At 46.3% G+C, this 27,508-nt stretch overlaps 1 protein-coding gene across 2 annotated transcripts in view; it reads left to right on the forward strand.

The window, feature by feature from the left end:
• Nucleotides 1-27,508, forward strand: part of CTTN (cortactin) — a 172,076-nt gene that overhangs the window by 56,252 nt on the left and 88,316 nt on the right. For both annotated transcript variants that reach the window (XM_085643538.1, XM_085643539.1), the window contains exons 2-4: nucleotides 1,389-1,472; nucleotides 2,108-2,181; nucleotides 7,696-7,825. In XM_085643538.1, the coding sequence (XP_085499664.1) occupies nucleotides 1,389-1,472; nucleotides 2,108-2,181; nucleotides 7,696-7,825 (288 nt within the window). The remainder of the gene's footprint in view (nucleotides 1-1,388; nucleotides 1,473-2,107; nucleotides 2,182-7,695; nucleotides 7,826-27,508) is intronic.

The following is a 27,508-nucleotide window of genomic DNA, read 5'->3' on the forward strand; positions in this document are numbered from 1 at the left end:
CTCTGTTCTTGGTAAGCCACAACGTGCTACGCAACAGACAGTGCAAGTGCTGTATAAGAGGCTCGACCTAAAGTATCTGGTCTCGTCCTGTAACAAAGCTCCTTGTTGTGCATTATTTTCTCATTGAAAGACCAGATCAGCGCAGTGGGTTCATGTTGCTGCTGCAAGAGATTATTTCCTTGGAGGTTGACTTTACCTTTAATTCAGGCCAGATCCATACAATTATTTTCTAGTTTAGTTGGGTTCTGTTGTGTATAATGCATAGTAACCACAAGACTAGGGCAGTAACCGCTGCATCATTAAAGTTCTTACTCAAACGTTTTGCCGGCTTCTCTGCTATTCAATAGCGAGTATGCCCTGCTGTGAAATGTCTGAGCCTATTTTGTCCTCTGTAACGGATCTGCGTCTTTGCCAGGATGGTGGGGAATCGCAGGATACTGCCGAGGGGTATCTGTATGCGTAGTTGGGTGAGCCTCTGCCGTTTAGTATGGTCTTCAAGTCACAGGTGTTCAATGATCTGTTAGACATTTCTGCATTAAACCCTCCTAGATCTCTTCCTGATCGATCATATTGATACTATGTCTTGGAAATACCATTCACAAATAAGTCCTCTTGTGAGGATGTGCCTGTCATGGACTAAGGAACAGCAGTAAATCTAGGTTACTTCGAAAGGATCAGAGGCCTTCCTTGAGGAAATGAGTGGGCCAGCTAAAGACCCTCTTGTTGGTCTGACAACTGCAGTCATATAGATTGCACAAGTATATGGTATAGGATATGTCCTGGTAAAAGGAAACCTGAATGATGCATCTTTCTGGCTGACTACAGGACAGGAACGAGGAATGAGGCGTCTATATTACATATATCTTGACCCAGGAGCGTACAGTAGCTGATGGCATTGTTAATAAGTTTATTTAAACATTATATCTTGTCTTGCATTCTCCTGTCACTTTATTGACAAACACGGAGGCAGATCCGGTGAACACCCTAACAAGGACGCAATGATACAGAAAGATACGAAAACGGATGATACAACTGTTGGGTTCCCTAAGGCAATACTTGCAGAATTGACTTTCCAGACCATGACATGGGAGGTGCATGCATGGAACACACGTGGCATATATATTTACGTTCACATCTGCAACAAAAGTTGAAATGCGTGCGATAGGCGCATGTGGTTGGAAAAATGTGTATTGGAAGTTAATAACCTGTATTATGTAGAATGATACCCTTTAACGCGTTCACATACGTACTTTATGGGAACGCTAGAAAATGTTTGGAAAAATGCAATAAATGATATATATATATATATATATATATATATATATATATATATATTTTTTTTTTTAAATGAATGATGCATCTTTCTGACACTACGTCTTGCCTTACAGATGTGGAAGTCTTCCGCAGGACACTCCTTTTCAGTCTCCACAGAAGATGGCGCTGACGACTGGGAAACTGATCCTGATTTTGTGGTAAATATGTTCATCTTTAAACTTTTTATTAATGCTTGTGACCCATGTTCACGTAAAGAGGTAGCTTAACAAATAGCCAAAAGTGATGGCTCTAGTGTGGCGCGTTCCCATCATCCCTACTTGGCCGCTGTTGAAGGTCTGCTCAGGTCAGTTTAGATCACTCCTTCATCCAACTTCGGCCCTTGCTGCCTTCAATGCTTGGTGCTAGTGCTGCTTTGCAACATCCTATTGTATTCACCATTTGTGTAGCATTTTATACCCCTAAAGAGGCCCAAAATGTGCTTGTTGTAATAGGTTTCTTGGGCGCCCTTTCAGAGTGTGGGTGGAAGGGGGTTGGCTGTAGTATGCCTTGTGTTGTTGGGTAAAGCACGTGTGGTTTTAAGACTTGACTCAAATAAGTGTGAAGTGTTACAATAGATACAGTTCAGCATAAATTATCTGCCGCTTGCTTCGTATTAGTGAAGAAAGGGAGATCTTTAGATCATGTGGTCAGTTTGTGGACAGTTTGGCATCTTGTGAGAGCCAACGTTGTCAGAATTGTTTGGTGGGCAAATTAATTCTAAGCGTTTTTGATTTGCGCATCTCCTGTTAGTGCTACCAATTTCTCCTCTTTTAAATGATGCCTGTTTTTACAGAACGACGTGAGTGAAAAAGAGCAAAGGTGGGGAGCGAAAACTGTGGAAGGATCCGGCCATCAAGAACACATAAAGTAAATATTTCATTGATTGTTTGAGTCTTCTGGTCTCGTGTGCATGTATTTTATTCTCCAATACATGTGCATGTGTCTAACATTTTGCCTCTCTGGCGCACTCCTACAGAGTGCCATGAAGTCTTAGAGTAGGCATACTTGCTAAAAATCGTGTAGGATAGAAGAACTCCAAAATACCATAGTACTTCAAATTCCTGAAAACAGGAATGAAATGCCCGACTATACCACTTCTGCTTCTTTTCTCTGCTCAAATATTCTAATTTTTCTTCCCCTTTTTCCTTTTGTGTGTGACCAGGAGGCATGAAACATGTTGACCTTCAGAGATGAGCATAGCTAGACTGAACCTTAACGTCAGAAAGCTGCCACTCTTATTCTGTTTTTAATCGGGTGGATAGCCAGCCTGAATAAAGTCTTTTTTGGACTATCCAACCTGTTTTAATCACTATTTCTATTACATCTACACCGCCTAGGCCCCTCACACCCACTGCACCAAACGGCAAGGAACAAAAGATCTCTCTTAAAGAACCCCTTTATGGATGCCTGCCGGGTATTGCATAGCCGACCCGACGAGGAGCAGGTCCATATGATGAAGCATGACACCTAGCTGGATGGGTGTGTGAGGACCCTAGTTCCGACAAGAGAAATTCCTTTCCTCCCTCCTCTTCAGCGACTCTGACTAATCATTTGGTCAGCCAACTCTTTTCTCTCCCCGTTCTACCCGAGGAACTTCATACCCTCTTCTGTCACTGATTGACAGGGTATGTATGCTGGACCTCTATAAAAAGCCCTATAGTCCTTCCCTCTTGTTGATTGAGCACCAGGAACCACCAGCACAAATTAAGCACTGCAGCACACTCAGTACCTGTCCGAATCTTGACATTCAAATTGGTTGTCATTAAAGAAATTGAGTCTATTAACACCAGGAAGCAGAAGTCCTTCCTGTAATTTGCACTTAGAACTGTGGAAAATTATCAGGCCCAAACACTGTAGCTGACGAATAGACACAGCCTGGGGTCTTGCCATCCACCTCTTAAAAGACCTTCATAGTTTGAAACCTCTATGAAAATCTAGCCATATATCACATCTATCCTTTAGGATACACACATTTCTTAATAATGCTCAGCTCTGCCGGATCAGTTGAAGTACACGTTTTTCTTGCCTTTTGCACAAGTGTTGTGGTTTTTTTTCATACTAATCATTCCCTCCAGCAATGGAAGGTACAGATTTTCATATGAAAAAGGTTCTTCCCTCAGTTATCTTCTCTTGGCCTAATTCTGTACTCTCTGATTATTATTATTATTATTATTATTATTATTATTATTATTACTTATACAGCGCACTATCACCTTGCAGGCATCCTGGCGCTAAACAACATAAGGACTTTTAGTGTGGGCAGAACCAACAGAGCAGACCGCATCTTAGGGGCTGGGAAATAGCCAGGTCTTTAATCTTTTCCTAAACAGGAAGAGATCGTTGATTTGTCTTAATTCCAGCGGGAGCACATTCCAAAGTCTAGCAGCTATCACACTGAAAGCTCTACCACCCGATCTAGCTTTCTTAATTCTAGGTACTTTCACCAGTCTAGCAGATGCAGAACGTAAGCATCTCCCTGGAGTATACCAAACAAACTTTCTCTGCAAGGAGACGGACCGATCTCGTGCAGGGCCTTAAACACCAAGCAGAGAGATTTGAACTGGATTCTAAGTCTAATAGGGAGCCAGTGCAACTCCGACAAAGCCCGAGAGGATGATGCATCTCTCGGCCAGCCCAGTACTAGCTTGGCCGCTGTAGACTGAATTAGATTGCAGCTATCTAATAGATAGTTCGGGGACCCAAGTAGCAGCGCATTACAATAGTCCAATCTGCTCAGTATAGTGCCCAGTACCACTAATGCTCGTGCCTGAGAAGGCATTAACGGAAGGATCTTTCGCAAAGTTCGTATCATGGCGAAGCAGCTTCCTACAAATTGGTTAACCTGAGCTTCCAACGTTAACTTGTTATTAAACATAACGCCCAGGTTCCGTACCTTCTCCACTGGGCGTAGAACCTTAGGGAGATCCAAAGGCCAAAATTTCACAGGCAGCGTCGGAGAGGCCTTCCCGGCTGAGAAATAAAGAACCTCGGTTTTACCAGCATTAAATTGCACGGAGTTTCCTTTCAACCAGTGGGCCATAGCCCTCAAAGCAGCCATGAAATGCCTCCAAGGAGGTTGACTCATCTCCCTCCATGGAGAGAATTAATTGCGTATCGTCAGTATAATTTACCGTCTTAATATTATGCGCCCTAATAACAGCCATCAAAGGGAGCATGTAAATATTAAAAAGGATCGGGCTAATTGCAGAGCCCTGGGGTACCCCATGTGTAATCTTGGAGAAGGGAGATTGATACGGAGGCAGGGCCACTGCTTGACTCCTCCCTGAAAGAAAGTATTGAAACCAGCTCAGGGCAGAACCAGTCACCCCAACCTCCTCCAGCCTCCTCAACAAGATCGCATGGTTGACCGTGTCGAATGCGGCAGATAGGTCAAGCAGGACAAGAGCTACTGCCCGACCTCTATCTGCCTGCATCCGAAGCTCGTCCATCACGGTCACCAAAGCCGTCTCCGTGCCATGCGCTGGCCGGAAACCAAATTGTACCTCCTCTAAAATATTATTATTCTGAAGATGTTTTGAGAGATAGTTCCTCACCACTCTTTCTACGATTTTGGCCGGAAAAGGCAAGAGAGAGATGGGTCTGTAGCTATTAGGGCTAGCAGGGTCCAAAGTAGACTTCTTCAACAGAGGAGTCACCAGTGCCTGTTTCCACTGAGGCGGAACCACACCCCTAGAAAGAGACTGATTACAAATCAGCCGAAGTGTGGAGAACAACTCCACTTCAAATTCCTTCCAGAATCTCGGTGGCAGAGGGTCCAAGGGTGAGCCCGACATAATCCCTAACGTCACCTTGCCAATTTCTTCTGCTGAGAGGATCGCAAATTCAGTTAACTTAACAAGAGGCTGGCTCTCAGGGCGAGTAGGTGTAATTACACCCCCCCCCCGCCTCCCCACCCTCCCAAGGAGCAACAACCAGCACTGTTATACTCTGGACTCACTACCTCCGGACACCGAGAATCCTCCCCATAGATCCGCAATAATCGTATTAATTTTATCATAAAAGAAGCTTGCCAAGCTATCGCATAGCTCTTGCGAGGGGGGGAATCTGATTCTTGCTACAATCGGGACTGGTTAGGGTATTTAATATTTTAAAAATGCACCTCTGCCGATTATGAGCCTTCAATATAGTGCTAGAGTAATAGTCAGCTTTGGACAGATTTATTTCTTCCTTATAGCACCCAATCAGACGTTTCCAACTAGTTTTTTCCCTATCGTCGTAACCCCTTCTCCACTTTCTCTCCGCCTGTTTACACTCAAGTTTCAATTTTTTTAATTTGTCATTGAACCAGGGAGCAGAAAGTCTTCCTACTTTCTTATGAACTTTAAATGGGGCAGTAGAGTCTAAGGCAGAGGAAATCTGTCCACAGAAGGAGGCATAATTCTCCTCCACTTGCTTAACTGGCGAAAAACAGTCTTCCAAATCAAACGCCGGGAAAAGTCCTCTATTTCTTAGGAGGGCTTTCCAATCCCATAATTAGTCGCAGAACGAACTACTTGGGCATTATAACTAGGAATGGTCACCAAAAAATGATCCGACCAGTCCATTGGCAGAATGCCCACAACATTGAGGACTTGCTCCCCAGAAAAGATAAGATCAAGTATGTGGCCATCCTTATGAGTTGCCTTCTTCACCCGCTGGTGAAGGCCCAGGCCCTCGCAAGACTGAAGGACATTGTTATAGCCAGAGTCTAAGGACCCATTCCTCCACAAATTAAAGTCCCCCAGAAGCACTAATCTAGCGTGAGTGGCTGCCAAATTGGTAATGGTCTCCAACAATAACTGCTGCTGCCGCACACTCGACGCCCCCGGAGGTCTATAACAAACAACCCCGGTTAAAATATGACCATGAGCGTCTTTAATACCAAATCCAAGTAGCTCGAATCCTTCAATTGTGTCAATATCTAAAGACCCACAGTTCCAAGAACTTTTATAGATCACACCAACTCCTCCCCCTCAGTCTAGGTTTGTGGAGGATTTTGAACCCAGGAGGACATGCCCAACCTGGATCCACTTCACACGCGGGGTTGGTCCAAGTTTCAGTCCTAAATAAAACATCTAATTCTTGGAGTTCGAGCAACAACTGGATTTCCACGCAATGCTTAGGAAGCGATCTCACATTGAGCAGTCCACAGATAAGATTCCCCTGCCATCAGAGACTGGGAAGGCGGTCTGTTCCAATGTGAATGCACCCCAACCCTCTGCCGCCACCCCCGTCCTACGCAATTCCATGCTGGAGTAACTTATTGATCTGCTATCTCCCCCGGAATCCAGCCTGCCCCCGGCCAGAGCAGCATAGCTGGCGCTGAGCGCGACCTTAGCGCGGACGGGCGCAGACGGGGTTGCCCTAGGCGCACCTTCAGCGCGCCGCTGGCGCGTTCGCGCCAGCATTCCCTATATACTGCTAGAGGCCCGAGAAGCTGGACCGCTTACCTATCAAGATGGCGGTTCCACTCCCAATCGGGAACCAATCACAAGGGTAGAGATATTTGAGCCCAATAAAACTGTTACGTGGATTACAATTTTTGCATAGTCTAAAAAAACAGCACACAATGTTAAAATTCCCCCGATTTTCATCCAATATCTACGAAAATTAAAATGCCCCCAAAAGTGCAAAGTGCAAAATACAGCGATGTTAGCCACTCCCCAAGGAGTCAACCACACACACACAGCCTCGTAAATTGTTTTGAATGATTGACGCGTGGCCCTGATATTCCGCAATTGTATGTGGTTTCACAAGTGTGTCACATCTGTTTTCTAGCTTTTGTCCCTTGTGTTGGTAAGTGTCTCGTACTTCTGTCTTGTAACTCCTACTACAATGACGTCTAAGTATTTTCTTGATTCTCCTTAAGACTTCACCAGATAAAAAAATTCCAGAAGAGTAGCTGCATTAAATAAAACATGATTTTTGTAAGCATTGCTTCCTGAACTCCAGTGTCTGAGAGTTTGCGTGAATATTTATACCGCAAAGCGCAAGTGGACCAAAAGTATGGGTTACTACGAATGAGTAACCTTTTATCTTTTTTTTTATCTTTAATTTCAATTGACCTCAAGTTATGTTTTCAGTGAATTCATGGAGTGCTAAATGTTATATACTGTGTTATAATGTTGTTGATAAGCGTCAAGGGATCTTTCTTACTTAAGTATTCGGTTTTAATACTCTGTTGCCTGTTTTTTTTCTTTTTTTTCAGCTTTATTTTTTTGTATGGTTTGTACACTTATGGCAAGTTACCTGCAGTTGTAATCTCATTTAGCCCTCGCTCAAGAAGTTTTTTGAAGGAATTATTTAAATCTAAAGAATACGTTTTGTTGCTAAGAAAATCTTTGAAAATGTGCCTAGCAGCATTGTTCTGGCTTCTTTCAGCATTCACAAACTGAGAGAGAATGTATCTCAAGAGCACCAGACCCTGAAGGAGCAAGAACTACAGACGGGCCCCAAAGCGTCCCATGGCTACGGAGGCAAGTTCGGTGTCCAGCAAGATCGTATGGATAAGGTGAGTGGAAATACGGAATGTGTTTAGCAGGTTTTCTTGAAGTACTGAACGTCTGTTACTTGGGTTGAGATTGTTATGAAGACTACATCAAGTTAAGCACTTTACACTTTGGCTTTTATCAATTCCCTGTAATTGCTTTTACTTCGTCTTGTTCGGTTATGCCTTTTCACTAGGTTTGTAGTGTGGATGGACCATTTGTATGTAAACAAACCAATATTTGTGGATTCAATAGCATTTTCTGCTCTACTGGTTTCCAGTGAAGAACGTACTGGCTTAAGATCTCTATGCATAATCCATTAAGCTCTGCGCGGCAGCTCCTCCGATTACCTCAATCAAGGAATTGCAAAGCACGCTACTCACCTGTGTGGGTCTCAAGGCGTGGGTGGGACAGGTGGTACAGTTCCGGGTCAGTCGAAGAGCCAGGTCTTGAGGCTTTTCCTGAATGTGTGCAGAATAAGGGCGCGTCTGATGTGGATAGGGAGCTCGTTACAGGTCTTTGCCGCGATGTAGGAGGCGGCTCTTCCACCTGTTCTTGCTCTGCGGATGCACAGGGTTTCTGTGAGGGCAAGGTCTGCAGTTCGGAGGATTCTCTTGGGTACGTGGAAGGAGATTCTTTCGTTGAGATATTGTGGTCCGCTGTTGTGGAGGCATTTGTAGGCGTGGATGAGTATCTTGACGGTTACCCTCTTCTCGACGGGGAGCCAGTGGAGGTGTCGCAGGTGTTGGGTGATGTGTTCATGTCGAGGGATGTAGAGGACGAGTCTGACTACGGTGTTCTGTATGGTCTGGAACTTGCGGAAAAGGAATTTGTTGATTCCTGCATAGAGGGCGTTTCCATAGTCCAGTCTGCTGACTGAGTGCATAGGTGACTGCCTTTCTGGATTCGAGGAGGATCTATTTGAAGGTCTCGCGAAGGATGCGGAGGGTGTTGAAATAGATGGAGGCGATTAGCATTGATCTGTCGGTTCATAGTGAGGGAGGAGTCTATAATGTTGCCGAGGTTCCGGGCATGTTCCGTGGGGGTGGTGGGGGCTGCTGAGGGCGATGGGTCACCAGGTGTTGTCCCATGCAGAAGGGAGGGTCCAAAGACGAGGACTTCTGTCTTCTCTGAGTTGAGCTTCAGGCAGGTGCTGCTCATCCAGGATGCAACGTCTTTCATTTCTTCCTGGAAGCTGAGTCTGATGGTGTGGGGGTCCTTGGTGAGGGAGAGGATAAGCGGATGTCGTCGTCGTAGGATACTATACTGAGTCCATGCAGTCTGATGTTGGCGGTGAGGGGGGCCATGTAGATGTTGAAGAGTGTGGGGCTGAGCGACGATCCCTGGGGCACTCCGCAGTTTATCTCTGTGGGTTCGGAGAGGAAGGGTGAGTCTGAATCTTTGGGTTCTGTTGGTGAGGAAGGCGTGGAGACAGTCTAGGGCGACTCCCTGTATGCCGGTGTCGTGGAGTCTGGCGGTGGGAGACTATGTCGAAGGCTGCAGAGAAGTCGAACAGGATCAGGGCCGTGGTGTGGCCTTGGTCAAGGAGGGTGCGGATGTCTGTGGCAGCGAGTAGGGCAGTATTGGTCCTGTGGTTGCTGCTGAATCCGGAGTGGGATGGGTCAAGCATGGAGTTATCTTCAAAGAAGTTTGTTAGTTGGGCGTTGACTATCTTCTAGGTTATTTTGTCCGTGAAGGAGAGGAGGGATATTGGTGGGTAGTTCTTGAGGTCCGTCTGATCGGCTGAGGGCTTCATGATGGGCCTGACTTCTGCGCGTTTCCAGTCATCAGGGAATGTGCCTGCATCGAAGGTGGCGTTGATGGTCCGTCATAGTTCAGGTGCTATGGCGGCAGCTCCGTGGAAGATGTGTGAAGGGCAGGGGTCCGATGGGGCTCCTGAGTGAATGTCTTTCATGGTTGTTGCGGTGACTTCGGTGGTGACTGTTGTCTAGGCGGTGATGGTAGGCTGGCTGTCGTTGCTGGGGGGAGGAAGCGAAGGGCTTCTGTGTACGGAGTCTGTTTTTTGAAGTTGTCATAGAGGGATCTTATCTTCAGGTGGAAGTAGGAGCTGAGTTTGTTGCAGAGGGTGTGACGTCCATGGCCTCGCTGAATTCCTGAATGATGCTGAAGAGTTCCTTGGTTGCTGGCGTTGGCGTGGGTTTTGTTTTGGATGAAGGTCCTTTTGGTGGATCTGATGAGTTGGAGTTATTCCGTTAGGGTGTTCTTGTAGGTGGTGCGGTCTTCTCAGGTTTTGCTGTTTCTCCATAGCTTCTCGATGTCTGAAGGTGTCTAGATTCCTGGAGGTCGGCGGTGAACCAGGTGGCCTTGCTGGGGCACTGTCTGTCGGGGTCGCAGAGGGGGGTGAGCTTGTCTGTGCAGTTGGTGATCCATCCGTGAAGTTCTTTGGCTGCGGAGTAGACGTTGGTCGAGGTGCGTAGGGGATCGTGGATTAGAGTGGAGTTGAGGTGCTCCTCGGTTACCTTGCTCCAGTACCTTTGCGGAGGTCTCAGTGTAGGTTTGGGGGCGGTGGCTTTGTTGAAAGAAGTAAACGCAGTGGTGGTCCATCCAGGCATGTAACGTAGTGTGACTGAAGTGGATGTTGTTGCCTCCTGCAAAGATTGGGTCGAGGGTGTGTCCTGCCTTGTGGGTGGGGGTGGTGACTAGCTGTTTCAGTTCATGGTTGTCCAGAAGGGTGGCGGAGTTGGGATCGCTGAGGTTGTCGATGTGTAAGTTGAGGTCTCCGATGAGTATGTAGTCCATGGAGTCGATGGCGTGGGGCGTGATAAGGTCGGTGATGGTAGTGGTGAACAAGGTTCGAGGTACATGGGGTCTGTAAGCTAGGGTGCAGCGTAGGGTCGTTCTGGGGCTGGTTTTGGATCTGGAAATGGAGGTATTTGGTGGCGGACGGGGAGTCGGAGGGAGCTCATGTGTGCGATGGCGAGTCCTCCTCCTGGGCGGTCCTTCCTCTGTATCTTGTATCCGTCTGGGATGGCGGTGGCGATGTCGAGGGCAGAGTAGGCGTTGGTCCAGGTTTCCGAAGGCGACATCGGGAGAGAGGGTGTCGGAGGTCCCAGGTCTCTACAGTATGTCTGTGCAGGGAGTGCTCGTTGAGGAGGATGAACCTCAGGGCTTCGGGTGAGCTGGCGTCCGGCGTGAGTGTCTGTCTAATGTGTTCCTTCCTTACCACCAAAAAACATCAGACCTGAGAATCGGAACCTACTGTCCATCCGGACACGCCGCTACTAGAAGTTTGGTGGTAGGAATCTACACTTTTATAAATCCTCCCTCTGCAGCTCTCTTCCATTGTATTTAGTATCTGGACCAGACTTCGTCAGAATCAGGAAATTGTTTAAAACACATCTATTTAAACAATCATATGGCTATTTCTTCCTTCTGGTGCGTACACCCGTCCCGGGCTGGTTAGAGGCGTAAAACCAGCCATTGTTGCCTTACTGGGCCACCTGTGTTCCATCCATTCTAAAGCTTTGTCATCTGGTTGCCCTTGGTTCGGCCGTCTGAGGCTGTCTGGCTGGCTTGTAGCGCTCTATAAATATCCCAAATCAATAGAATAATTATTTATAATGTCCCACTGACTGCACATCTTCATGTGTGAGAAAAGGGTTTGTTTATGTATTGGGCACAATGACAAAGTGGTATAAAAGCGCATGCATTGCGCCGTTTGTTTTGACCAAATACTGCTTTCTAGCGGCAGCAATCGATTTTCTGCACCACGAAAGAAATCCCTGTGGCTGGCATTACACCGGGCATTCTAGAGCCTTCTCAAGTTCCCAACTGGTTCCCTTTTCTATACCTAAAAATCATGATTCCTCTGTTCCTCTGCTTTGTCGTCGTGCCTGGAGGCGACTTGGTTGCATTTCATCTCTCTTGGACTTTAGAGAAACCTTAAAGCAGGCGTGTTCAACATGGCTCCAAAAGAACCATGCCTTAGTTCCTGGTAATCTGTGTAGGCTGGTTAAATAGAATTAATCCAAATTCAACTCATTTATCCAGTTAGTGTTCATCATAAAAACCTGGCAATACAGTGCTGTTAAAAAAAAAAAAAAAAAAAAAAAGTGGCAATAACAAAAAAAAAAAAGTGGCCATCGAGTGACATCTAGATGGAATAAGGGATTAAAAGTAGAGCGAGTAATAAAGTTGTTGGATAATCATATTTAATCGTACAGTCAATCAAAAATCCAACTAACTTCCAGTGTTGTTCTGGGGAACGGAGATCGGAAATCTCAGTTAGTGTGAGTGTTCTGAAGGTTAGCCTTTGCATGTCCTGTCCCTTGTTACCTAGTATTCGGATCCGCCTTTGCAGTGGCAAATAACCACTGGACCCCACCAAAGGATGGCGTGCTGAGCTCAGGGTGGGCACAGCTGGAATCTGGCTGCCAGATAGGCGACCACGTACACACAGAGGGAGCGGAGTGGTTACTTTCTTTTCATAAAAGTCGAGAAGCGCCAGAGTTGTACACAAGTCTCGGGTGTGGTGAAGGGTGTAAAACTGGGCCTAATTCAGAGCTTCAGTGGTGGGTTGAAGCTGGCAGAGCCTATAGTTTGGGGCTCAGTGCAGTCCAATGGAACTGTAGGTGGAAGCGCATGATTCTGGTACCACCATGACTTGATGATGAGAGCTGGAATGGATCCAGACCTGGTTGTTGCCTTCTAGGAGAGTGACAGGGATGGTCTCCTAGAGGACATGCAGGAGCTTTGAGGAAGCCTTGCTTGGACTCGCGTAGGTCTTGTATGCGAATGTTCTCACCTGTATTCCCTTTCTGGCCTTTTCTGGTGGGTATTATTACGACGTTATTGGGGGATATACAGCTAAACATCTGGCCTCACTCGCTAGGGAAAAGAGAATGAAATTACATAGGTGCAAAGAATTATACAAAGTACTGTTGAGTGACACTTGCGTGGAATGTAGCCGAGGCTAACCAGGACCTCTTTGTCCTCCTCAACCTCCAGCTCCAGGCCTCCTCGACCTGGTGTTGAACAGTTAGAATTAAAGGCGGTATCCAGTCGCTGATAAAGGAACCCAGATACCTGCACGCCCTGCCCATTCTTTCTCTTTATTTTGCACCCACCGCCTGCTAGTGACTGAATCTTCTGCGCGTCTCCAGATATTGAGCTGTGGTCTGCTGCCGCCTCCCCGGCTCCTTCTGTGTGAGGGGTGTAGGGGGCATGCTGCAGCTAAGGAGGACAGGCACTGCTTCCTCTGTGGCCTTGATGGTGCCCCCAAGTTTGTAGGTTTGGGGAGCAGATTCCTCGCCCTGTGACGCTTCCATACACTGGACCATGCCACATCCTAGAGTTCCAGCACTGCGGATCTCCTGCTTTGAAGCTGCTACAGTCTTTCTGGAGCATTTCCACAACTAGCTCTAGAGTGCCAAGTGTGCGGGCTGGAGAAGGGCTCTAATTGGCGCTGTGCTGAGCTGCCAACGATATGCCTCCTCCGCACTCTCTCCTGCATCTGTCGCCTGCGCTGGCACAACAGTAAAAGTGCCTTACTCACATTTGCTGTTGTCCCACTCATGGGGCTACATTTTTCCTAGCTTCTAAATAGGAGGGGGTGGAGGGTGATGCTAAACTCTAGCAGGTCTTGAGGTCTTCATTGGTTCATGCTGTACCATTAGGGTGTGCCTGGTTCTGTAGTTTGCAATTTAAGAAGTGATGTGCACCCTGCAGCAGGAGGTTTTATGCTTATTTAGGTTTTCTTCATTACTTCAGGAAATACGATTATGTGGATCACCAATTATGAAGTTTGAGCGTATCAGTTTGGTATTTACGTATGACCATGGTAACTACTTTTGTGTGTGTGTGTGTATGTATATATGTATGTGTGTGTGTGTATGTGTATATATATATATATATATATATATATATATATATATATAGTTGCACAAGGTGCAGTAGAAAACTGCTGAAACACCTACATCTTTTTTGAGGTTGCAGTTCTAAAGCAAAATTGGTCTTGGTTTTCCTTGGCTCCTGTGATCCGCCCCTTTTCGTTCTTTCAGGAGAGGAAGCGTTTAAGGTGTATATATCAGTGGTTTCTACGTTGGTATCACAGAAAAGCTGTGGCTGTCCATTATTTGCCTTACTTCCCTCTGCTGAATTAATTTGCAATCCATGTAGCTTTCCTAAGCAATTAAAGGGTTAAACGCTTCATTGCGTCTTTCTTTCTGCGCCGGTGAGAAGCTTTCACCAGGACAGCCCTGCTCTGACGCTACTAATCAGCGCACCTGAGCAGCTCATCCTTGCAGCCCACTTCTGGATGCCAGCACCTGATGAGGACTCTATGCCCCTGTGTGGAAAAGAGCACTGTGGCCACAGAACCCTCTTGGCAGAAGGTCACTGTCCCGCAGGGAACTAAACCAACGACGCTCGAGTGCGGTGAACCTGCATTCAGCCTCGCGGTTTGTAGGTGTCCACAGAACTGCTGGATGGGAGTCTAGGCCCATGGAACTCGGGCGCCGGTTATGTATTTTCCTCCTCCTCCTCCTTTTAGGAAACATGCAGACCAATTGAGCCATTTATTTCAGTTCCAGTAATCAAAACTTAATTGCATTAATGTGGTTTTCATGGCACACAGATGAACGGTGTGAATGTTTTTATGGACTTAAATGCTTCCTGGATGACTATTTTGAATTATCGCTCAGCACTACCCTCGTGCAATGTGCACCGACCCAGCTGTGGCTAGAAGAGTGTGGGCCGCAAGTGCGTATATGTATATCTATATCCAGTGCTTTAAATGGGCCGGTACTCACCGGTACTGAGTACCGGCACTTCTCTACTGCCGAGGAGAGTACCGGTACTCATGAAAAGCTGGTCCTGGCGGCCTTTCTTTGATAGCTAAGGCCCTTCTGTAGACCTGCGCCAGCCCAGCTGAACAATTCAGCGTGGGCTCATTTGCATACCCATCGGGTGTTCACAGACATGGAGGCAGCCCAGTGACCGCGTAATTAAGAGAGCCATGGGAGGTTCAAATGGCTTTAAGCCCATCCGATTCTTTTAAGTGTCTGCTAATGTTTGTCTGCTTGCCTGTGATTGTTGAGAAAAACGAGAGAAGGGGGAGAACAATAGAGACACTCTTGGAAGTTATATTAAAAGAAATGTGTGGCCTGCGTTGTGAGTGCATGTCTGCTTGTTTCTTTCGGTGTCACTAGAGAACATATAGAATTGTGCGGAGCAACAGCAATTAACAGAATTGATGTAGCACATATTAGAAAACAACGAAATGTTGAAATATCGCCGCGTTTGGGTTTCGGTTGTTTCTAACGAGTAAACAAACCTGCTTTGTTTATTGAAAGACATTTCTCATGTGTTTTGGTATGTGCGGCAAGTAGTATCGAAGCCAATAAGTATCGGCATGACTTCTAAGCCCCGCCCCAAACCCCGCCCACTCGCCACATTTAAATGAGTCCCTGCACTATTTTCCCCCATTTAAAGCCCTGCGAGTTACTAATGACCTGTGGTGTTGCTGCTGCATTGCGAGTAGAGTTCTTGCTCAAGGCAGTGTCGTGGCTGGTGCTTATGTTTTATGCCGAGGCGCACCGACGAACTACAGTTTACTTGCGCGGTAGGTGGTTATGCGTTCCGTAGTGGACTAATTATTTAATATGTTGCTAGTTAATAATTAAAGGCCTCCGCTCCATCTTTAGTCCCGTTCAAGACTACCAACCTCTAAATGCAAAGCAAAGCATTGGTCAACAATGAGCTGCTCACGTATGGGCCAGCAAGACCACAGGTGCTCAGAAGACAGGGATATGTTTGCTTACAGGAAGACCTGTTTACAGAGAGCTCACGGTCTCCACGAGGTGCGGTTGCAAGGACTCCTTGCTAAAAACCGGGCACTCGCCTTGTCTCATCAACACAGATCGCACCTCTAGCAGACAATTTCATGCAGGGACCTTTTACTTAAGCTAAAGTTTTTCTGCTTGTTTATTCTTGAAAAAACATTGTGCTTGTTTTACACTGGAGGGGCGTGGTCGGTGGACGGCACGTCTCCATCTACATTAGAACTATGGCACAGCTCCTTGGTATGATGGCGGATTCCACCATGCATTGCCGTTGAGCAATGCCACCGACCGCGTCCCCCACAGGGGGCCACTAGAGCGGTCGGCGACCTAGTGCCACCGGGGCACCAGTCACCCCTCCCCGCCCCCTCCCAAGGGGGGTGCAGGGACGCCGGCCGGTGTCCCCCTCCCCTCTCGCTTGCCCGGAGGTGACGCACAAGTGCGTCACTTCCGGGCCCCTGTGGGGAAGGGGAGGCTATTTAGCCTTCCCCCACCCTCCTGGCGTCCTCTTTGTTTGGCCAGGACGCCGCATCCCTCCCTACCGCTTACCCGGCGTATGGGTCGGGTGGGGGGGTTCAGAGCGTTGTAATGCTTCCTTTTTTCATTGCAGGCGGAGTTATAGGGCGATCTGGAAGCAGGCCGGTAACAAGGGTACCTCTGCACGGCACCTTAGGGGGTGCCTGAGCCAAAACCGAGGAGCCTCAGGGGAGGGTCCCGGAAGCCGTGTCGTCGCCCCACTAGTCCTGCGGGCGGTTGTGGGCCTGAACAACCGGGGGTTTGCTATGCGACGCTCCGCCCCGAGAGGGGGGGCGTGAGTAGAAGTTACAAACGGCACGTGATCCTAGAAAAGAATCACCTGGATGGTAGCAAAGGCGGGTTTCGCTCCCGCGCTGCCCGGCTCATCAGGCAGGCAGGCGGCCCAGTTGGTTGCCTGCCCTTGGATTGCCCGTAAGATAACCCACCCATTGTAATAAACCTGCAGTAAATTTTACCCAACTTAAGTCTGTGTGTGTGTTATTTGGGTATGCATTCTGGGGAGGGGGAACAGAAGGGTGCCCCTGGCGGTACTAGGACTTATGTAAACCATTGCAGCCATGAGACCTGCTGCGAGTGAACAGAGACTGTACAGTTGCATTTTGCCCGCGGTAGTATACTTTTCAGGTTAGCTGCAGCGAAAAGCAGCCTTGAATTCTGTTTTAATTTTCTTGTACGTAATGGAATTCAACGCTTGCATGTCTCGTGGTAGCGCTGCAGGCCCTGCCTTGGAAAAACCGAGCGTTTAGGGTTGTGTTATAGGTGCTGAACTTTTGCCAATCCTCAGCGTGTGATTGTGCTGACCGGTTAGAGGAGCGTGGTCTAGGCGCTAGTCACACAGTGCCTGTGGAATCTCCCTGCTTCGCTGGTAGGTGGCCATCTGCCTTTCTCTACTTGCTGACTACTCAGCGGACCTCCACCCTCCGATCTAATCTTGCGCCATCTACAAATGGCCCCTCCCCCGTCACTGCTTTTAACGCCCCCCCCGTCCCCCCTCTGTATTCCTTTTCGTAGGATGCCGATGTTGCGCGGTTGGTTTGCTGTGTTTTACTTCGGGGCTTCAATGTGCAGGTGTAAAGTGCCCTGGTTTCTATGGGATTCTTGCCTCTCCTGGGCAGTGGGCAGCAGGGGGCTAGAGCCTCTTCCTGACCAGCCCCCTCTGTGCACTTGGCTCACACAGGACTATTAGCAGCCTGTCCGCATCGGTGATGCTTTCCGGTGCTGCAGCGCGTTGTAAACCCAAAGGTTGGGTCCGCAGAGGGCCTTTGTGCTTCCCACTTACTCAACTTGTCTTGTTCATTTGTGAACAGGTCACCCACTGTTAAGAAAAGTTGAGGCCCCCCACCCCTGCAAGGTACATGGAGGGGCCCCTCTCCAGATTGAATCTGAAGCGCTTGGGGGGGGGGGGGGGGGAGAGAGAGAGAAGTCCCGGGGTTGCTGGGGCCAGTGTTACACAACTGGTTAAGATGTGTGTATCTGTATTTTTTCTTTCTGCCACTGGGTGTGTGTACCCATGCAAGCATATCTGTGTCTACCTACGTGCGCTAATAACCATGTTTGGGTATCTCTGAGGTGTGTGTGTGTGTGTGTGTGTGTGTGTGCGTCTGTGTGCTTATTTGTTGTGTACAAGCTGCTTACCTGTGTGCTTTTATAGTGTGCCTGTATATACTGAGTATCTCTTTTAGCAAGGCTATGGTTCTGTGCGTGTGCCTTTCTGTGGCTTGTTGAAGGCAGGTGTTTCTGAGCGCGTTTTAGTCGGAATATATGTACATTACTTTTCACTTGTTTTTTTTTTTTTTTTTGGGTGTGAGTGTTCTGTAGTTGCTCTGAGAATGTTTTTTTTTTTTGGGCCTCTTTTCCTTGGTCTTTACTTTTGTTAACACCTTTTTATTCATTTTTGTTGTTTCCTTGAGATGGAGGTCTACATAAAAACCCCACCCTCAAGTTAAATTGCACTTTCAGCGCGTGTCTGCCCTTTGGCCCGCGCACACTTCAAGTTTGACCTGTCAAGTGGCCTCATGTTATAGACGGCTACTCCCAATTTGTCACGCCTTTTCCTGAGCTTTGCAGTCCCCCAAGAGCAGGTACCAAAGACTTGCACCTCTCCACACCGCCCATCTAATGACCATTTCAGTAAATCCTTTCTTGAACAGCCGTCCTCGGAAGTGCTTGAGTTTTCACTGGCTCCGAGGCTCTGAGCGCCGTTTCAGTGAACAGGGCTATAAATCCTGTTTTTCTCATCACATTTGCTGAACATTAAAAGACCGAGAACAACTGCTTTCAGTGGGTGCCATTCGTTCATTATAACTTGATGTTTACTGTGACACACACCGTCACACAATCACCAGCACACAATTCAAAACCACCCAGCATAATTACACCACACATAATACCGAAACCTTCATTCCACATAACGCTCAACTCACTACCACATAAATACACCCCACATAAAACCAATCTATAACGCATAGCTACAATGCACATTAACACACACCACACCATGCCACATAATTCTACTCCGCATAATTTCACTCAACGCCACAGTTTCATCAGGAGCGGGCCTAAGCTCATTGTGGCCCTGTGCAGGGAGCGTAGGTAGGGGGCCCCGGAAGAGGGGGTCCGGACGGAAGCCGGAGGCCACCAAATCCCTGCCAGGGGCCGCCACGAATATGTATTGTATCCGATTCCTCATGGCCAGGCGGCCCCTGGGGTTTGGCGGCCCTGTGCAGGTGCACAGCTTGCACATGCCTAAGGCCGCCCCTGGTTTCATGCCACAAAAATCAATTCAACACATTTCCATTTCACACCACATAATTCAACAAGAAACCACATAATCCAAATCAAGAACACCATTACATAAAGCACCACATGCTTACAATCCACACATCATAATTCCACATCACACCACAAAATTCAAATGAACACAATATAATTAAACTCCACTACATAACACTGCACAAAACAAAATACCACTCCACACATTTACTCACCATAACACACAATCCCACTCCACATAATTCCAATACGCTAAATACCATATACTTGCTCTCTGCATAATGCTACTTCACACCATACCACATAATTCCACTGGCCACCACATACAGCCACTCCACAACACAGAAGTAAAAAACATTTCCATTTACGTCAGTAGCTCTAACTCTTGCAAATGCAAGACCAATTGCATTTCCAATGCTTGTTCTCTTTCTTGTTTGCCATAGTAAAGTGGAAAACGGGAAGCACCATCCCCATTGCTGCCTCAAGCACGTGGTACAGTCCATGCAACGTTCTCTTATAATTATCTGGTCGTTCTAGCAGTGTACGTTTTCGCCACTCCCCATGTTTATTTCCTCTTTCCTGTTCCTCTCTTGCTGTCTCCTTATCAGCTCTATTCAGGTTATTGGTGCGTTCCTAGTGATTTGAAAGCACTTGACCTATTTTCTGTCGGAGGGCAGAGCTGGAGGGTCGTTAATCCTCTTGTTCTCCTTTCTTCTAATAAACTATTCCTATTTTACCTCCTCCTGGTCTTCAGAATGATAATGTATTCTATTAATGCAGTTTTCTCTCTTGAAAGGTGTGGTTGTGTGGGTAGCTGGTTGCGCAATGGACAAGTTGTGACTTGAACAGGGAAACAGTCGCTTGCCTGCATCACTGGATGCTAGGCTCGTGCGTGGTCATTATTTACGATGTTTAATGAATGAAGAGCCAAGGATGTTCCATTGCTGCTCGCTTTCCTTCCTTAAGATAGATTTCTGATATGGAAACGGTAGCCTCTTGCAAGAAGGGCGGCGGGGACTCAGAATAGTCTGTTGTAGTTCCACAGTGACACACTGGTTGCCCTATTTATGACCTCAGGTGTGATTGGCTTGGCTTATTTCGAACCACAGTAGCGAATTGGCTTGTTTTAGTTATCCCATAATTGATTAGATTTAATCTTGTTTGCTTAGTCCGACAATTGTGTGATCCTAAAGCAGTGTTAGATTCATGGTGGACATTGTGGATGTCCTAACCAGTTCTTTTTCCATACAATAAATCAAACATTTCCTATCTGGAACATACTTAGCCTTCCTATAGGTACGATAGTCCTCTCTTTATTAAACAAATCCCCAATGCAGAGGATACGACGTTCTAGATGTAAGCCGTAACTAGGTTTAATTCGGCGGCTTCTTCGGTCTTACTGACCATATATTTTGTATGCATGCATGTATGTATGTATGTATGTATGTGTTTTTTCTTTTCCCAGTAACTTTGATGCCGTTTGACGAATCTTTGCGAAATTTTCAAAACATTGGTCCTGCTCCGGTCAGTTCCTATGCTGAAAGTTTCGAGGTGATTCGCCAAGCGGTGGCCGAGGAAAAAAGGGGGGGGGGGCCCAAAACGTGTTTTCTCCATGTTAATTCCCATAGGAAATTTTAGACACGACTACAGCCCGAACTGCTGAACGGAATTACAGCAAGAAGGTAGCCTTTGGTTCAGATAGAGGCCTTTTTTTTAAATGGTGTAAATCTGTTTAGTAGTTTTCTGAGAAATTCAAAAAATAGAGGTTGGAAAATCATTTTTCCCATAGGAAACTTTAGACACGGTTACAGCCAAAACTGCTGAACGGAATTACATCAAATTTGGCAAGAAGGTAGTGCTTGGTTCAGAAAGCGCCCTTTTTTTTAAAGGTGTAAATCCGAACACCACTGCACTGCCCTAAACCACCACCCCCCCTGCACGACCCCCTACATTGCCCGAACACCATGGCTCTGCCCTGAAATACTAGCCCCAGCATGACCCCTACACTGCCCGAACACCACTGCACTGCCCTAAACCCTGATACACAACCCCCAGCACGACCACCCTACACTGCCCGAACACCACTGCCCTAAACCCTGAAACACCAGCCCCAGCACGACTCCCTACACTGCCCGAACACCACTGCCCTGACCTAAACCTTGAACACCACCCCCAGCACGACACCCTACACTACCCAAACACCATTGCACTACCCTAAACCCTAGAAAAGTAACCACCACCCCATGCCCAATCACCCTTACCTCTCACTCCTAGTGGTTCCAGCTTCATGTCGTCTAAGGGGCAGTGCAAGTTGTTGTGAGGAAACTGAATAACCTCTGTTTCCTTACGACGTGGATCGTATACATTTTTTTTTAGAACTCATGGTCATTTACCATACATACCTTTACAACAAAATTTGTTGTAAAGGCATGCGTGGTAAACAGGCGCGGTGCGTTATACAGTCAGTCACATACCTACTAAATCCTCCATACAGACACTTATACACCCACTCATTTCTCAATACAGCTTGGCATATATATAAAACAAAATTAAACTTGACAGAAACACAGTCACTGAATGATGTCATCGGTGACGTCATCAGTGATGTCAATGACCATGTCATGAATGATGTTAATATGTGACGTCATCAGAAGTGCATTGCGGGGGCATGAGTTAAAGGTAGCTAAACTAACTATAACGCCGGAATTTTATATGGTTTTGTACGAGTGAAATGTCCAACTAACATTCCTGAAATCTACGTTTTTTTTTTTCCAGTTAATTTCTGTTTTTTTTTAAATGCGAATTTGGAACTATAACGTGCCTGAAACCTATTTCTTTTTCAGTGAAAATAAATAAATATATATATATATACACGCACTCATTTAGTGAAAGTTTGTGCATAAAGGCTTATAAATATTTTTTTTAAGGATTGAAGGGTCATTGGCATGATCGAATCGCGAGTGACGAAGCAACCTTAAAAGCTGACCAAAGTCGTTAGTGATTCAGAACATGTCGGTTTCAATAATAAGCCCATTGGTCAGCTGTGAAGTACCATTATGACTGACAATGTCATTTATATTGTGCCAGTGACAAGATGCCACTTTTAGGTCTGTCCTAGAGACCCTTTAAATCGTTTTGCCAGCCTCCTGTTTTCCAAAACAAAATCGTTCTAAAAATACGTTCATACAGGGATTTCCATCTGCCCTCTATATCTATTATGTGCTACAGCAAAACTTGATGGACGTAATGCTGAATGAATCAACATTCACTCCCAGTCAATAGAACTGTGTTAAATCCATAGCTCTTTTGCTCACTACGCCAACCGAGTTTGGACCCAGCCATATGCAAATCAGTCTTGACCCTGCTCTTCATGGAAACAGTCCAGTTCGAACTGCCAAGCCGTGTTTTTCCTGGACCCAAAACGAGCATCCTGGGACCGGTTTCGAGGTAACAACCCTCATTAGCCAGGCTTGCTTGAATCCAGTGGCAAAGCGAGCAAGGGACACACGTCTGGGCATACCCTGCCAATTTATGGCTAAAGGTGCTGCAGCAACCAGTTATGGACAGCATGCTGAATGAATTAGACATTTACCCCCAGGCCCAGATCTCTGTACTGGGGTGAATGTTTGACACTGTTCAGCAGTCTGTCCATCAATTGTTATTTTTGCATTTGTCACCCCGGGTGGTACTGATATGCCCAGACTTGGGTCCAGTGCTCTCCATGCCACTGGAATCAAGCTAGCGTGGCTGATGTGGGGTGATACCCCGAAACCGGTCCAAGAGTGCTTGTTTCCAGTCTATGGAAAACCTGGCCTGGCTGTTTGGGCCGGACTGTTCCCATGGTGAGCAAGGTCAAGACTGATTTTGTTTATGGCTGGGTTCAAACTGGGCTGGCGTGGGGAGCAAAAAAAAAAGGACAGATTTAGGCCCAGATCCCTGTACTGGAGTGAATGTTTGATATTGTTCAGCATTTTGTCCATCAATTGCCCTTTTTGCGTTTCTCTATGTCCATTAGTCTGTAAATTGTCATTCACTTTTTGCTGCTTTCTCTACTGTGAGGTGTTTTATTTATTTATGTTTTTTATGTTGCTATATGCAGCAAACACAATGCATGCAGGCCAGTCAAAACAACGCTCTGAAGTAATTCTCAGTTCTCCTTACACTGTGCAATTTCTTTTATTTTTTTTTCAAATAGCGTGTATTCTGTTTCTCACTTTCTTTTCCTCCCCTTTATCTTTAATCGCTTACATCATATCTTTACTGACCCCATTGTTTAACAAACAATCCGTCAGCTTACAACCTTGCAAATAACAGCAAATGTCGACGTTCATTGAATTTTTAAGCAACAATTCATGGAGTAAACTACCTACTCCATGCAAGCCAGTCATGTTTAGATGGCAATATACCTATAGACTCCTTACCCAGGGGAGTACGTCAACTCTGTGTCCACACTCGTAGGTGTCGGAACTTGCTGTAGAAAGCTGGGCTCATAACACCTCTTGTGTGAGTGATGAAATGACTGTATTCGTCATTCTGTATTCAACAGAAGAGCTGTTCACAAGCTGACTTTCTGCAGCTGTAATAAAATCTTAAAATAGGTGTTGCTGGTTTCAGTCTGATGAGTCTAGTTCAGGATATTACTGTTCCAGAAAAACTGGTCCATCAAGTGTTGCTAGTAGGCAGCGTGGAATTAAAAATAATTGGAAAGGGAAGGGTTCGCTGTCCGATTACAAAATAAGCTGCAAGTTATTCTTTAAATGTCTTTATTGCTAAGATTGTGTGTTTGGTGAGTTAGCGCATGTGATTTCAGTCATGTTTTCTCCACCCTGCCCAACACACTGCGAGTCAGGAGTCGAGTCCATTTAATTGAATCATTTGGTTTTTTTCTCCAACACAACATATCTTGTCCCTAATTGCCTTCTGAGAGTTCCAATTCTATTACCACTTGGATGTTTCTCCTTGGTCATCTTAAAATGTTTTTAATTGTCTAGCAGATGTCTCCAAGTCTCTTGTGTCTATTGTCCCTTGTCATAGCTGATGCCCACTGACACAAGTTTGTCTCGCGAGGTATCGGATTTGGTGAGCTTCATCGGGGCTCTGCGTTTATGCATCAGACGGATATCGACAGCCGAATCATTACTTGTTAGAACTGTGGTTTTCAAGAACTAAACCAGAGTCTGCGTCTCTGACTCAGAACTTACCTGTCATGGTCAGCAGCCAGTTCATGACCAGTATGGGGTGACTTAATTCATTTAAAGCCTACCTGCAGAGTAGATTTGTGAAGGCCCAAGCCGGGAGAAGCGCGTTAGGGCTGACAGGCCCACGAAAGGAACACGTGCAGCATTAGACCCAATGCGAGGTTGGAAACAATAGTCCAGCAGAGACAATTGGTGATATCCACAGGTCTTGAGACCAAATACGGAGCCACATCTATGTGATGAACTGAAAGTCCGAAAGTACTCTAGGACAAGAATTGTTATAATGTTACTAATTCATTTTGTTTCAAATAAATGGATTATCTTCACTAGAGATTAATGCAAACATTGTCTTCAATAATTCGGCATCATTGCTGTTGCCTTATGAACTGAGGATTGTTATGATGCGTGCAATCGTCTAATTGTAACATTTTTGATGAGGTGTGCTGGCGTTTTCCAGATACTTTACAAAGTCACACACAACCTCGGACCTTTCTCACTGGATGGATCTTTACTCGCTCATGTTTAATTTTGGTGTGGGGGCAAAATGATTTTGACACCATCTTAGCACCTCCATGTGACCTCCTCTGCCCATCTGGTGTCCCTTCAACATTACCCCACACTCGGGATACACTTGCCCCCTTGTCTTTGTCAAGACGCATGGACATGCACTATACTAGCCAATTAGGCCTGTCCACCTCCATCAGACCCACAGCCCCGCTGCCTGCTATCAACTACAAAATAGACCAAGGATCCGGCAGACTCTTGGTCCTAAACAACCCGTACACTGAAGCATTCTCCCGCTTAACCACCCCCTGGGTGCGTTCCCTTCTCTCCCTGGGCAGTGTCATCTGTTTTGCTTTCTGGGCACTATTGTATCCCTCACATGCACTCTGACCTCCCTTCTTTGCCACCAGGTAGCTGGCTCGTCACACAAAACGAGGCCTTGTGCAAGTTTTCCACTTTTATGGTGAGTCCTGGTCCTGCACCACCATATATGGCATCCTTGGCCACTGATGTCTCTCCCATGGACTTCCCTCGTCCACCTAGGGCTTCTCGACCGAGTTTATTGTGTGGTGTTGTAGTGGAGAGCCTTCGCACTCCTGACTCTTCGCACTCCTGACTCTTCTACCCTGGGGTGCCTTCTGCCCTTGCTCCTCTACAAGGGTGACCTCACAGTTGTGTTTAAGGCGATACCTTCTTCTGCCAGCACCTCTGTGGGCACTTCTAATGCTTGTTTGGACTGATTGGTTTCTCCCATTGACCTTCAGGGCTGACTTTGCTGCTTGGGTATCCACTGCTTTGTCCCGCCAACGCCTCAATGGGCACTCTTAAGTCGCCACAGGACTGAAGTTACCGGACTCTACTGTCTGGCCTTTCAGTTGTTCACGTTCACTCATTCATGATTCCCTGGCCGCTTTTAATCCCCGTCTCATTCCTTTCCCTGTATTTCTTTGTTGTATTTTGAAATTTTAGAAAGTACAACACACTGAAGACAATATGATACAAATCTTTACAGAGTTAATCTCCACAATATTTGTTTTATTGTTGATCCGAGATATTGTACCCTTTACCTTTGCGAATGTACTTGGGATATGCCTCGCGAACATTGACGGATGAACAGGACAAGCATAGTCTAATAGTCCAGTATTGGCCATTCGGCATCACACCTGGGTCAGATTGGGTGCAGTGGGACTTCCTTTATTAGGCAATTCAATTCTGATTTGCTATTCCACTATTTTTGAAGTATTTTTCTGTGCCACAACAATGCATATTTTAAAACCATTATTTTTGCACAGAAAATATGAAAAAGTGCAGGTATATATTTTTCCATGAAAGGAATGGCGAACGTTCACAGATTTCATCACGTGCGAGCCTTATTTTTCTCTGAATACAGAGTTCTGTTGAAAGTGTTTTGAAATGTTCAGACTATGCTGAAATGACATTGTATGTTTCCCCCATTAAACAGGCTTGTCAGTTTAAGTCCTATGTGATCGTTATTCCCACTTCCAGGCACAATGGTACAATCTACCCATATTATCAGTGACACGACGACAAAAGCTCTATTTACAGTTTCCTTTCCTTTGCCTCCATATGTGGTTTTTATTACCGTGACATCTGGAGACCCGGCTCTTGAACTGGGGTGAGACCGAGCATTTCCGAATTCCTGTCGCTTTTCAGACTCTCTTTTCTTCTTCTCCATGTTTGGGTTCTGTGCCAGGAATGAGACAAAGAGCTCATTTGGAAACCCTTCAAAAAGGATGAAAGCGGTTTTAGATCTGGAATGGAGAAGAGATTTCCTTCGCAGCTGCAGAGGTGCAGTGTCCACACTTAATGCTTGCTCAGGAGAGTGGCTGCGGACTGTGATGAGTGGCCTACGGGTGCCCCACTCTTCATGATGGGCTGTTGTGCTCCGGTGACGCGCTTGCTGCTCTGGGTGGTAAAGAGCTTGACATAAGGACATATACCTATGTCACTGCAAGATATCTGCTGTTTGCCAGTGTTGTTCCTAGACCCTGAACTTTGACGTGCCCTCACGTCTGAATTTCTGCCTATACTTCTATGGTAAAGGGTGGCAAAAATAAGTGTAAGGGGTTTTTGAGGTTTTACCTCATATACAATAATTCAAATATTATACAGTGGCGGACGCCACTGCGAAGTTGTGATTCAGCTGCACTTTGCATTGTTAATCCATTTTTAGGACTCGCCTGATCCAGCGCATGTGCTGGTCTGGCCGAGACATTTAGTGTAGGGGGTTTCAAAGTTCTGCCTGTGGCCTAAAGCTTGTGTGCACATGAGCGTGCACGCATGCATACGCCATGTGTCTTACCTCCGCTGTGCTTGATCGCGTCCGCGATCACTTTCGCGGGCCGTGCGGCCGTGTCATTTTCACGGCCGCGCGGCCAATGCTTGTTAATTGTTTGTAATTGAGCTGTGACACTTGCAGGCAAACCAATTGCTTCATATTATGTGATTTTGCATTATGCTTTTGAAGTGTTTTCATGTTCGCTTTATAAAATTCCCCATCAAGACATCATACCAGAAAGAAAATCGGGATTACACGTATTGAAACGTAAAGGGACTGGGGCCGGCGACTAGGCACAATTTTAAGAGTTCTATTTCCACAGTACTGTTTTCATAAAGTGCATCAGTTTTCAACAAGACGACAAAGTTGTTTTAAAGTGGCTTCCAAGTTCAAGAGTTAAAATTCGGATTAAAAACATTCAGAATATCACGTGTGACGAGTCCCTGGAGTGAGAGTTGAATTTTTTTCAACTGCAAGTTAATGCCACGACGCAAAATGATGCTTGTCAGATCGTCACCCTAGCGGTATTTCCTTCCATTTAACACTTACAAATGGTTTTTACTCGAACAAGCTAGTGACTGGCATAGGGCAGTTTTG

The sequence above is a fragment of the Triturus cristatus genome, chromosome 3_1, assembly GCF_964204655.1.
Source record: "Triturus cristatus chromosome 3_1, aTriCri1.1, whole genome shotgun sequence".
Taxonomy (NCBI): Eukaryota; Metazoa; Chordata; class Amphibia; order Caudata; family Salamandridae; genus Triturus; species Triturus cristatus.